General features: G+C 36.1%; 1 protein-coding gene and 1 pseudogene across 1 annotated transcript in view; one reads left to right on the forward strand and one right to left on the reverse strand.

Moving 5' to 3' along the window:
- INTU (inturned planar cell polarity protein) overlaps positions 1-6771 on the forward strand; it is a 70631-nt gene extending 63860 nt beyond the window's left edge. The window contains exons 14-16 of the mRNA XM_006153140.3: positions 694-883; positions 5499-5656; positions 6479-6771. Of these exons, the coding sequence (XP_006153202.1) occupies positions 694-883; positions 5499-5656; positions 6479-6590 (460 nt within the window). The 3' untranslated portion in view covers positions 6591-6771. The remainder of the gene's footprint in view (positions 1-693; positions 884-5498; positions 5657-6478) is intronic.
- Positions 2080-2832, reverse strand: LOC102494502 (charged multivesicular body protein 2b pseudogene; annotated as a pseudogene).
- Positions 6772-14379: the final 7608 nt, after the last annotated feature.

Genomic DNA, 14379 nt, shown 5'->3' on the forward strand with positions numbered 1-14379 from the left:
CCCCCCCCGGCGGAGGGGGAATGGCCACGCTGCAATCCCTTCTCCTCCTTTCTCCTCTCAGGATCTTGGGCACGCATGCACACGTGGCCTGGCTTGAGTTTAAGCCACCAGGTCCAGGACTCCAACTACATGGGAGTCCAGCAGCATAGCCATTATACTAACTGCTGGTCCTGAGAGAAAATTTTAAAAGATTACAAAATGTTAATTCTAAACCCCTGTCTCAAAATGTGTTTCGTTTGCTAGAAGGTATTTTTATATGTGTTCTGTCCTATATGGATACTCGTTTATGACTTGTAGATATCTAGGCCAGAAACAAGCTGAGTAATTCATTACCAACCATGGAAAAAAAAAGGGGTTAGCCAATTTGGATTGTTTAGCAAAGGGATGATTAAGTTACTTGCAAATTAATTGGTGTTTATTTATCCTTGCATGGCATGTACTATTTGTCTCCATTAAAGGAATTAATAATAACCCTAGCCTGTACCACAGTTAAAAGATGGAAAAGGAATTAAGGTTTTGGCCCAGTTTCCCTTTCCTAATATTATACTGTAGATAAAACTTGTGAGAAGTTGACAAAATTCAAAACGAAGCAGTGTTTTAAAGTTTACTCAGATTCTACAAATTTTAAGAAGTATACAGAATTCAAAGTGAACAATAAAACTTATTTAAAATTCTTTTTTCTTTTTACCCAAGATTGACATCTGGTCCTGAGAACACACTTTTCCACTATGTTGCCTTAGAAACAGTACAAGGAATCTTTATTACTCCTACCCGTGAAGAGGTGGCACAGCTAAGCGGCTCTATTCACTCTCAGCTAATAAAGAATTTCCATCAGTGTTGTCTTTCTATTCGTGCAGTTTTCCAACAAACATTGGTGGAAGAGGTAGGACACTGCTATATAGTTTTCTGCCAATTTCATTTCCAGATCTCTAAATATTCTCTTTACTCTAGCCAATATGAAGGGGTCCTCAAAAAGTTTATGAAAATGCACATTATGAAAAATTATTCATAGATTTCATTTTTCCCCTGTTCCAAAATAAACTGGTATTTAAATTCCTATTTTTCTACAACCTTTTAAAGTTCCCTTATATATCCAGCAATGTTTTAATTTAACTAGGTTTTCTTTTTTTTTTTTAAACAGTCATCTAATCTAACTTGGATGCCCAAAGTATTATACTTATAGTATATTAAGTTACTTCCAAGCCTTGTTTCATAATACTGAGTTTGATGTCCTGGATTATAGGACATGGTATATCTGCATTTGCTATAACAAAGTAGAATATGCTCATTTGTAATATAAATTAACCTTCCATGTTTGATCTCTGTGACTCAGCCATTCCTTGGTCAGTAGTGTCTACCAACTATTCCTAAAATAACTGATAATTCTTTAAGTTTCAGTGAACAGTATAAAGTATTTTGGAACATAATGGTTTAAGGTATAGCTGCAGATACAAGGCTACTGCACATGCTTTAGCACTTAGCTGGTTGGCTGCTTGCTTTCTTTTCTTTTTTTTTTTTTTTTTTAATGATACACTTTTAATATTTTTACAGGTCTCTTTAAATTGGTGCCTACTGGCATTAAACAAGAGTTTTGTATTCAATGTAAAAAGATTTAAAACAGGGACTGGCAGTTAGTGTAATGGCTATGTCGCTGGACTCCCACGTAGTCGATTGCGGTTTGAGTCCCGGACCCCGTGGCTTAAACTCACGCCGGGCGCATGTGTGTGCATGCCCAAGATCCCGAGAGGAGAATGGAGGAGAAGGGATTGCAGCATGGCCATCCCCCCTGGGGGGTGATTTCTCGCTTTCTATCTCTCTGTCTCTCTGTCTGTCTGGCGAGCACATGCGCCCTATGATAAAAACCTCTCAAAAAAAAAAAAAAAAGATTTAGAACATAAATTGACATTAGGTAATAATGAAAGTTCTCTGTGCTGTGCAGAAAACTTAACCTTTTACACATCATCACTCCTAAATAGTTCTAATTAAAATCCAACTGTTCCCATTTTCACGTCATTGTCATTCTTTGGCAAAAGATCCAAAATAACCATGGGTTGGAAAACACCTGTTCACTCATGGTCTTCATTTTGCCACGTAATAAAAAATGTGTTTTATAAAAGGAATCTGCACTGTGTCTGGCTCATAATTATAAATAATTATTATAAGAAGGCAAAAATAATATGCCTTTGTTGATTCATCTACTCCTGAAGCTTTCAGTTGTCGCTCAATCTCTTCATCGGAGATGATAGCTTTTGAAGTAGCAGCAGATGGTAAGCTTCGAGCAGCTGATGGAGCTTTGGCCATCTTTCCAGAAATTTCGATTCCAATTTCATCAAGAACTTGATTCACAATATCCGGCTTTCTTCTTTATCATCAGAGCCGTCAAAGATGTCATTGAGTGTGTCACTGATCATTTCTCCAGTCATTTCCATTTTCATATTTTCCTTCTGGAAATTCTGCATTGTTTGTAGTGTCTTTTGTGGATCCCTCTTCTTGTTAACTGCCTGCATTGTTTTTGCTATGGTAAACATTGCTCCTGCCATCTTCATCTGGGAATTCATCACCTTTGTTTGTGTGGACATAGATGTGACTTTTGAGCTTACAGCAAAAGTTCTTGTTTTCTGTTTCTGTAGATGTACAAGCTGTTTGGCTAAAACCCTACAAGCCTCTTTATTACCAGTTTTGGCCATTTTCTTAATTTCTAATTCCAGCTGTTTTTCTTGTTTCTCTAAAGCTGCTCGATCTCTGATTATAGCCCTCTGTGTGCCTCGTTAACTCTCTATTCTGTTCTTTTATTACATCAGCCACAGTTTTCTTCTTGAAGAGGGATGCCATGGTTTGAGACCGCACCCTAGTGGCCCAACTCGGCCCGGTCCGGCTCATGACTGGGAAAGTACCGGAGGGAGCGGACAGGCCCTTGGAGGGATCGGGGAGGTGGAATGGAGAGGCTGGAAACAGAGAGCAGGATCTGCTTGCTTCTTTTCATTCTAGGACGAAGTTTCATTTAATATTGTACTACCTGCTGGATAAGTAGTAATGCCATATACTACTAAATATCAATTAAATTGTTCTAATGGCAGGGCAAGACAGATACTGATTTCTTGAAAATGATATACATACAGAAGTTTATTTATGACTGGTCAAATAGTATACAGAAAAAAAAAAAAAAACAGAAACACCTTTCTGTTCTGAAGATGGTTGTAGTGTATATATCAGTATGTATATTAAGGATGCCAGATCTTTGAAACTCTTGACTTTAAAAGTGGAAAAATTGGACTAGTAGGTGATGTGATGGTTAAGGTGGCAGGATCCCACCTAGCCATTGGATACCACATGGTTGACAGTGAAGTTCGAGTCCCAACCTGGTGGCTTAAAAAACACACTGGGCACATGTGCATGCATGCCCCAAATCCTGAGAGGAGAAAGGAGAAGGGATTGTGGCATGGTCATCCCTCATGGGGAGTGCTGTCTCACTCTCCTTCTTTCTTTCTCTGGTAAGCATGTGCACCCAATAGCAAATTTTTTTTTTTAAAGTGGAAAAACATTAGGTTGGAAATAAGGAACACTGGACTGAGCCTCAGCTCTTCCTATTTCCTCAACTATAAAGTGAGTGGGCTGGCTGGATATGTCATCCCTCAGGGCTAATTCAGCAGTAAAGCCCTGTGTCTTACAGGCTTCCTTCTTCCAGTTCTTGGAAATTTTTATTCACCAATTTGACCATGTATCCCTATGTGCTTTGGGTTCTTAGGCTCCTCTTTGCCTTACTGATAGATTCTACAAGGGATTATTCTATCAACTTATTTGATAAAACTGAGTAATGTAAATTAGCTTTCTACATCTTTTTAAAAATATTGATACTTTCTCCACACCAGACACTGCTGTGGATGCTTTTATCCTAGAATACAAAGCAAGCAACCAACCAGCTCAGTGCTAAAACATGTGCAGTACCCTTGTGTCTGTTGCTATACCTTAAGCATGGTTATGTTCCAAAATACCTTATACTGTTTACTGAATACTTAAAGAATTATCAATTATTTTAGGAACAACTGGCAGATACTATTGACCAAGTGATGTCTGAGTGACAGCAGCAAATAAAGTCCCTTTCCTCATGAGCCTGTTCTCTAAGGGGGGGAAAAAAGGAATTAGCAAATAGTATGTCAGAAAGAGTAAGTGTCAAAGGGAATAATGATGAGACAGGGGGGCACTATTTTAAAAGGATCATGTCAAAAAATATTTAAAGAGAGACCTGAATGAAGTGAGGATATGAGCCAAGGATCTAGAGGCAGATCTTTCAGACAAAGGGGAACAGCAAGTGTAAAGCCACAGATGGAGGGCTGGGAGAACGCTGGAGCCACCTGAGTGGGAAGAAAAGGAGGAAGTGGAGAGATTGCAAAGGTAGCAGGGCCAGATGGTGCATGATCTCACGGACTTTAGGCTTTGTTTTGAAATGGGTGGAACATTCTTGCATAGTTTTAAGCAGAGGAGGTTCATGTTCTTTATTTCTTTAAAGGATCATTCAGGTTACTGTGGAAAGAACAGGCTATAGGATGGCAAGGGTGGAGGCAGGGACCAGTTAGGAAACTACTAGAATTCTCAAATTTTGGAAAATGAACCAAAACGATTTGCTAATGGGTTAGATAAGGGTTGTGAGGAAAAGGATCACTCCACTGACTTGGCCTGAGCTTTACAAAATGTATATTCCAAATGAGTTATGGTTTATTAACGTTTTAAACAGTGGGAAATTTAGAGATTAAACATCAAAGGAAGAGAAAATACTGCTTTAAACATAGGTATTTTAAACTTATTAGAGAATCATCTATTCAATTAGTATAGACTTATTAAGTACCTACTATGCATCAGGTTCTTTTTGGAGAGGTTTTCGCTATAGGGCGCGTGCACTCACCAGACAGACAGAGAGAGACATAGAGACAGAAAGTGAGAAATCACCCCCCAGGGGGGATGGTCACGCCGAATCCCTTCTCCTCCATTCTCCTCCCGGGATCTTGGGCACGCACGCACACGCACCCGGCATGAGTTCTAAGCCACTGGGTCAAGGACGCGAATCGCGGTTGACTACATGGGTATGTGGGAATCCAGCGACATAGCCATTATGCTAACTGCTGGTTCCCTTTTTTTTTTAATCAGGTTTTAAGAAAAATATGAAGATGAATAGTGCATTGTCTCTACTCTAGAAAAAAAGCTTGCAATCATTCCCAACAGAACACATACCTATAACCTGTTGTTAATGTATTGCAAATATTAAAATAGGGCTGTGAACAAAGTGTTCACTGGAATAGTCAAGGGACATTTAATCCACCTCGTCTCCTTAAGGAGATGATATTTAAACCAAATATTGAGGAAGAGTAGAAATTTTCCCACAGGTAAGAACATCATTGCAAGTTCTTAAGTATTAGGATCAGATGATCCAAATCTATATGTAAAAATATCTTAAAGTAACACTGTTAATACCAGTTAATACTAATAATATTTTTAATTTACAGAAAAAGAAAACATTAAATAGTGGTGATCATTCGGGTTCTACAAACCCAATGTCATCTCTTAAGCCTGTGAGAGAACATGGTGTACTGTTTGAATGCTCACCTGAAAACTGGACTGATCAGAAAAAAGCACCACCAATTATGGCTTACTGGGTAGTAGGGTAAGTAGAAATAAAAGTGTTCGAAAGGAAAACAAAATGTTAGAAATGAAAGAAAAGTGATAAAGGAGATTAACGTTTTTAAAATGTAAGCACATGGAACCAGCAGATGGCATAATGGTTACATTGCTGGACTCCCACGTAGTCAACTGCGGTTCAAGTCCCAGACCCGGTGGCTTAAAACTCATTCCGGGTGCATGTGCACCCAAAATCCTGAGAGGAGAATGGAAGAGAAGAGATTGCGGCATGTCCACCCCCTTAGGGGATGATTTCTCACTTTCTTTCTCTCTATCTCTCCAGTGAGCACATGCATCCTATAGCAAAAAATCTCTCTTAAAAAAAGGAAAGAAAAAAAAAAAAAACGTAAGCCTAGAGTTAGCTTTTTTTTGAATTATTGTATTTTATTTATTGATTTATTTGTATTTTAATTTGACCAGAGAGAGACAGAGTGAGAGAGAGGGACAGTGAGAAAGCAAATCGGGTGGTGGGGGGGGTGGTGATTTCTTACTTCCCCTCTCATTTTCTTTCTGTCTCTTTGGTGAGCACACAAGCCTTATGGCAAAAAAAAAAATCTTAAAAAATAAATGGTATAGTAATATCTATTGATAAAATAGGATTTTTACACTCTATTATCATAAAAATAACCTGAATCTTATATCCCTTCTTTAGAAATAAATCTACTTGCAGTCACCTACTATTTACTTAAATTATAGGTTTTTGAATTTACTATTGATTCTTTCAGCAATAATGAAATAAATTGAAGGGTTAGGGTTTTTCAATTTTTCGTTTTAATTTCTGAAATGAGTGCATTCTTTTCTTCTGCAGGAGACTCTTTCTCCATCCAAAACCTCAAGAACTTTACGTCTGTTTTCATGATTCAGTCACAGAAATTGCCATTGAAATGGCTTTTAAATTGTTCTTCGGATTGACCTTGTAGCTGTTATTCCTGATGCACAGCAACACAAGCATGGAACATTGAACACTACTAGATTGCTGAAATCCATACACAAAACGATAAGGTTTAGCTGCTTTCAACCATTCAGTATTGAACATAAACTTGTTAAGTACTAAAATGAAATGCTCTTGGATTTGATGCATTGAATCTTACATATTGTAGAATTGTGAGCCTCTTGAGAAGATACTTGATCAAAATATGAAGAAAAGATTGTTAACTTATTGTAATATTTGGTATATAATGTTAAATTATTGACTAGTGTTGAAATGTGTTTTATATGAAATTAGTATAGGAAATGTTTTTCTTAAAACAATTAATATTGATATCTGATAAAAAGAAATATGAAATTGGGAGGGGTGACCAATTACTGTAATTAGTGTTGTGACCATGAGGAAGTCTTTGTACCTCTCTGAGTTCAGAATTTTTACAAATGAGATGACTGTATTGAAGTTTCAAAAGTCCTCCTAAGTAAAATATACTACCCCCCCCCCATTTGCCTATTGTTCAGCACGAAAATTTGTAGTGTCCAAATACTTATTCTCTAATCAGGTCAAATACTTATCAGTACTTTAAGTACTTGGTAGTTACTTCACTGTGGAGAAGTGATAGAAGATGAAAAATTAAACTTTTATTTTATTTGATTCTTTCTACTTTTTTAGATAAACTCTATTTTGACCAGGATATGTATTTTTTAAGAACTGTTTGTCTATAAACTTTCAGTTTTTCTTTTTGTTGAAATACATTACAGAGAGGGGCAGGTGGCATGGTGGTTAAGGGTGCTGAACTCTCCCATATGTCCAGCCACTGTTCAAGTCCCAGACCTGGCAGCTTGCCTTCTCACTTTTCCTCTTTCTCTCTCTCTCATTCTGTCCCTCTCTGGTCAAAAACAAACAAACAAACAAACAAAGTTAAATAAAATAATTTTAAAAAAGAAAAGGAATAATTTAAAAAAGAAAGAACATTAGGTTCACACACACATTTTATACAATTCATGAATTAAAGAGAAACTGTACGTAAATCTTTTTAAAAATCATATTATGTTAAAAACACTGGAAAAGCTGGCTTAAAAAATCCTATGGTGACTTCTTTTGTTAACTACTAAGTTTTGTCTTATAAATATAGATCGCTATGTATTGGATTTCCCCAAAGGAACAATTTAGTGAACAGTCATTTACTTGACTTTTAGTAGGAAAAGAAAACTAACGAGAATTTTTTGGGGTTGTGAGAATTTAGTAGATTTAAAGAAAGGAAGAACATAACAAATACTGTATAATTAATTGACATCTACCCAGTGAATCCTCCTGGAGACTCAGATGCCCCTGGAACTTAAACATACTGGATTATTTCTTCTTTATGACTTAAACATTGAAAACAAGGTATATTGACACATCTAAAATCACTCTTTGCATTTCTCCTGCCTCAAACATGAGCCCTCTAGGTTAGTCAGCACTAACTGCAAAACAGTGGGTAGTACACCATTTGAATTATTTGGTGTTAGAAGAAACATTTTTTTAAAAAATATTTTATTATTTTTTTAATTTGACCAGAGAGAGAGAGAGAAAGGGAAAGTGAGAAAGCAAGCTGCTAAGTCTCAGATTTAAACTGTGATTTGCCATGGGGGAGTCCAGCGCCTTAACCACTATGCCACCTGCCAGTCCCAGAGGAAACATTTTTATCCCTCTTTCAGTTTAACAGGTTTTCATCTAGGCATTTAAAATGTAAACCATGGACTATTTGTCCCATTAGCAACCTGTGGACCTTAATTTTGGCATTCAAGTCACTGTAAGAAACCTTACTTAGCTCTTGAAAGGTAGAAAATAACTTGAAATAGCCTTCCTCAAGATCACAACATTGAGTCAAATCGTAGACTTAACTACTGTCTTAAGACTACTTGTGAACATTTTTATTTATTAAGGCACCTTGTTTAAAAGTATTTATTAAATGTCTTAAATTTCTAGATGTGTCTCCCAAAACACTATGAGCTATTTTTGCTACTGAGAATTATTAATAATAAATGCAGCTATTAATCACCTCAGATTTTCAGACATACTGAAGTAAGACTTGGGGTTTTATGATAGGAAATTTTTTTTGTCTCATTTAGAGAACTTTTGATTTATTAAGCTATTATTCTAGTGTCACATAATCCTGAGATACTGCCCAATAACTGAAATTAAAGGACAGAGTAGATTACTGATTTTAATCAAAGGAAAACCATTTACTATTTGTAGGTGTGCACTGTAATTTTCATGTTATGGGTGCAGCACTGCATTTTTAAGAAATAAAACAACATATTATCTTGTTTTCCATCTCTACATGGATATTGAAGTAAACATTACAGGTAAAGTTAGCTGCCTATTTTTCCAAATATGTCCAGATTCACATCTGAAAGTAGATCAATCTGATTATTGGACAATAAAGTGCCTATCACTTTATTAAATAAAAGGAGACAACATGAAAGTGAAGATACCCTAGAGGTATGCTTTAGCAGCTATATAAACATTCTTGTTAGATTTCATTACTATTCCCTTCCACCAAATGCTATTAATGTAAAAAACTATATATAGCCAACATTAAAATATCAAGTACTGTCTTACTATAATTTTTTTAGCCCTCACAAATAACATTTTGGACAGTTTCTCACTTACTTCCTCATTTTCTCTTTCCTCCGTCTCTTACCTTTCTTTTGTTCTTTTTTATGTCATGTCAGAGAACTGTACCTAACAAATATTTCTTATTTGTGCCATCGGACTATTGATACACACTGCAATGCCTGCTGATTTATATATCTAAATCAAATGGCTATGAAACTAATTTACTAGGTTTGTCTGCTTTGGACGTTACTGTTTTAGTGCTTGCTGAATAGTGCCTGGCACATATTACACTCTAGAAAAATGTTAGCTGGTGCTATTACCAACACCATTTGTTATTATTAGCTATCCATTAGTTGAAAACCAAGGAGTCAGCGAAATCACACTTGCTATTGTACAAAATGTTGGAAAGAAGCTGAGAAAAATTATTCATCACTAAAGCGTTTGAGACTAAGGATTTATACTTTTGCTATCTTTAAATATATTGTTATTAAAACTTTAACATAATATACCAAACTGTATGAAATAATTTAATTTTTCAGAGTTGTATTTCTACAGTCTATATAATTAAAGCTATTTTTATATTAAATTGATAGTTTCAAATAAAAATGGTTTGAAGTTTTGTTTGCAGTTGTGGTGCCTGTTCATGCATTCATCCGAGAAATACTACATTTCTACCCTGTGCCAAACACTGTTTTGGAGTCTGAGTTTATAGCAATGAGCAAAACAGCTAAAAATTCCTGCCCTCATGATAAGAGTTTATATTCCAATTAAGAGAGACAGATCACAGACAAGTAAAATATGTTAGTAAATAAATACTAAGAGAAAAAAGTAGTGGAGCAAGAGGATGGAATATGAAATGCAGCAGATAAAGAGCTGACAGGGAAAGGACTGCTGAAGTAACCCTAGACATTAAATAAGTGAGACTAACCATGCTGATTTTTAAGGAGGACAGAGTAAACAAGGCAAAGATCTGAGACTCTACACTTTTTTTTGTAGAGGTTTTGCCTTAGGGTGTCTGTACTCACCAGACAGAGAGAGAGAGAGGGAGGAAAGGAGAGAGAGAGAGAAATCACTCCCCGGGGCCATGGCCATGCCACAAGCCCTTCGCCATTCTCCTCCTGGGACTTGGGCACACACCGGTGGCCGGCACATGTTACAAGCCACCTGATCCGGGACTCAAACTGCAGTATGCCATGTGGGAGTCTAGCAGTATAACTGCTACACCATCAGCTGACCCCTCTACACTTTCAATATCAATATAATCATTAGCATTCTTTTCTTCCCTAATTCAATAAATCACTGCATAAATAAATGCAATCCGGCAAGTTAAAAAAATACACATTTTTAACTCCAAAGTGAGAAGAGCTGATTCAGAGCTTTCAATAAGGTTTATCTTTTTATTTATTTATTTTTTAATTGCCAGAAGGCATGTGTGTTCATGGTATAGAGGCGAAAAGAGAAAGCATTTCTCCAATGGGGTGTGGTCATTCCACAATCCTTTTTCCTCCATTTTTGCATCCTGTCAGGATCCTGTACACACATACACACTTGTCCAGCATGGTTTTCAAGCAGCCAGGGTCAGTATTCAAACCAGTCAGTCATGTGGAATTTGGTTCCCTTAACCAGGATCCAAGAGGCTGGCCCAAATCCTACATTTCTAAGTAGATATGTTCACTTTTGTCTGTCTTCTATCAGTGAATACGTATTAGAAATAAGCTGGCTATCATAAAGGAACATACTATAAGCACTAAAATAGTAAGTCAAATGTGGAAGTGGAGAGAAAACTGTCCTGGAAATAGCAGGACACTTCCTCTTCTGTTCTCACAGATACCTATGTTCCCTGTGATCAGAGATAGTTCTCGTTAATGCTTCACATCCTTTTAAAGAAGACTGAAACCTTATTTTTTAGATTTTCCCTGATGAAAAGCCAATTACTTCTTGAATGTAAAATTGATTTCACAAAGGATTTTTAAGTCAATGCCATAAGAAGATGTTAAATTTTTTTTAATCCTTGGAATAACAATTAATGCAACTGCATCAGAATGATTAATCTGAATATTAATAACAGCATGTAAAATGGAAAGAAACCTTAAGTTAAAAAAAGTTAAGGGGCCAGGAAGTGACATGGTGGTTGAGGTCGCTGGACTCCCACATGCCCAACCGTTTTTGGATCCCAGACCTGGCAGTTTGCTTTCTCACTTTCTCTTTCTCTCTCTCTGTCCCTCTCTGGTCAAATTAAAATAATTAATATAAATAAATAAAGTTAAATAAAATAATTCTTTAAAAAAAATAGATCAGTTAAGAGTTGAATAAGCTGTTATGGAAAAGAGATAGAACCAAACACGGTATCAGAAAAACTTGTTAACTAGTTTTATGTGAAGTAATCAAAAATTACCAAGAGTAATAGTCTAGAATCCTGGCTTAAGTATTTTTGGTTGTTTTTGTTTTGTTTTTCACTAACGATAAGTAGTATTGGAAGGATTATGACACATTTGAGATAATATAGACCTAAAATTCAAAAAAGCCAAAAACTCACCTCATGTTCTAGTGAGTGTGTTTCTAGGTTCTACAGATTTTACAGAGTAAGAGATGATAAGATGGAATCTGTTTAGTAAAACCATCAGAACACTGTATAAAGGGATGAAGACATATGCTACAATACTGAGCGATCTCCAGGGTATATTATGTGAAAAAAAAAACAAGATAGAAGAAAATAGAAACACACTAGGTGCAGGATAAATGTGTATCTACTGAGTGTTGATGCCCAAACAAGTCAGGACAAAATCTGGTGTAAGCCTCCAGATGAGTTCTCAAAGTGTAGTAAGAGGCCCACTTTCTGTCACTGAAAACTTTTTAAGAGACTCCGTGAGGTCCTGTTTTCTTAATAACACTAAAACAGTATTTGCCCTTTTCACTTCCATTCTGTCTGAAATACACACTGAAGTTTTCCAGCAGGTACATATGTAAAAGCAGAATGTGAATCCAGCTGTCTTTTTAATAAGTCTCAAATTAGTCTCAAAAATATAAAACAATGCTGATACTCTCACTATATCCTTTTTGGTTTAAAAAATGTGTTGTTGTTTTTTTTTAAAATACTTTTAATTTCGAAAAAGACAGTTTTAGCTTTAATGAAAAATGTGCTTTTTTTCATTTAAAACTTATTTATGTTTTCCCATAAGGGACTAATTATAGTCATTTTAATATGTTTTTTTAACTGCTTTCGTTTTGGGTAAGGTAAATGGTAGCACATATAACAAAAATAGAAGCTTCTTTGTGAACTGCTGTCCTAGAATAGGCCACTGGATGGGAACCAGCAGACGGCCTGCTGGTTAAGGTACTGGACTCCCGCATTGTTCTACCACGGTTCAAGTTCCAGAACTGCAGCTTGAAAATCATGCCAGGCATGAGTGTGAGTGAGTGTGTGTGTGTGTGGGGGGGGGTGCCCGGGGTGCCCAGGTGCCCAAAATCCCAGGAGGAGAATGAAGATTGTGTCCTGGCCATGGGGTGGGAGGAGGAGAAAGGATTTGTTTTCCCTTTGTCCCTCTAGTAAGCACAACCAGGCAAAGGTAAAAACCTTAAAAAAAAAAAAAAAAAGGAGAAGCAATGTGGAAGTGGAGAGAAAACTGTCCTGGAAATAGCAGGACACTTCCTCTTCTGTTCTCACAGATACCTATGTTCCCTGTGATCAGAGATAGTTCTCGTTAATGCTTCACATCCTTTTAAAGAAGACTGAAACCTTATTTTTTAGATTTTCCCTGATGAAAAGCCAATTACTTCTTGAATGTAAAACTGATTTCACAAAGGATTTTTAAGTCAATGCCATAAGAAGATGTTAAATTTTTTTTAATCCTTGGAATAACAATTAATGCAACTGCATCAGAATGATTAATCTGAATATTAATAACAGCATGTAAAATGGAAAGAAACCTTAAGTTAAAAAAAGTTAAGGGGCCAGGAAGTGACATGGTGGTTGAGGTCGCTGGACTCCCACATGCCCAACCGTTTTTGGATCCCAGACCTGGCAGTTTGCTTTCTCACTTTCTCTTTCTCTCTCTCTGTCCCTCTCTGGTCAAATTAAAATAATTAATATAAATAAATAAAGTTAAATAAAATAATTCTTTAAAAAAAATAGATCAGTTAAGAGTTGAATAAGCTGTTATGGAAAAGAGATAGAACCAAACACGGTATCAGAAAAACTTGTTAACTAGTTTTATGTGAAGTAATCAAAAATTACCAAGAGTAATAGTCTAGAATCCTGGCTTAAGTATTTTTGGTTGTTTTTGTTTTGTTTTTCACTAACGATAAGTAGTATTGGAAGGATTATGACACATTTGAGATAATATAGACCTAAAATTCAAAAAAGCCAAAAACTCACCTCATGTTCTAGTGAGTGTGTTTCTAGGTTCTACAGATTTTACAGAGTAAGAGATGATAAGATGGAATCTGTTTAGTAAAACCATCAGAACACTGTATAAAGGGATGAAGACATATGCTACAATACTGAGCGATCTCCAGGGTATATTATGTGAAAAAAAAAACAAGATAGAAGAAAATAGAAACACACTAGGTGCAGGATAAATGTGTATCTACTGAGTGTTGATGCCCAAACAAGTCAGGACAAAATCTGGTGTAAGCCTCCAGATGAGTTCTCAAAGTGTAGTAAGAGGCCCACTTTCTGTCACTGAAAACTTTTTAAGAGACTCCGTGAGGTCCTGTTTTCTTAATAACACTAAAACAGTATTTGCCCTTTTCACTTCCATTCTGTCTGAAATACACACTGAAGTTTTCCAGCAGGTACATATGTAAAAGCAGAATGTGAATCCAGCTGTCTTTTTAATAAGTCTCAAATGAGTCTCAAAAATATAAAACAATGCTGATACTCTCACTATATCCTTTTTGGTTTAAAAAATGTGTTGTTGTTTTTTTTTAAAATACTTTTAATTTCGAAAAAGACAGTTTTAGCTTTAATGAAAAATGTGCTTTTTTTCATTTAAAACTTATTTATGTTTTCCCATAAGGGACTAATTATAGTCATTTTAATATGTTTTTTTAACTGCTTTCGTTTTGGGTAAGGTAAATGGTAGCACATATAACAAAAATAGAAGCTTCTTTGTGAACTGCTGTCCTAGAATAGGCCACTGGATGGGAATCAGCAGACGGCCTGCTGGGTAAGGTACTGG

Source organism: Tupaia chinensis, unplaced genomic scaffold (assembly GCF_000334495.1).
Source record: "Tupaia chinensis unplaced genomic scaffold, TupChi_1.0 Scaffold000362_1, whole genome shotgun sequence".
Lineage (NCBI taxonomy): Eukaryota > Metazoa > Chordata > Mammalia > Scandentia > Tupaiidae > Tupaia > Tupaia belangeri.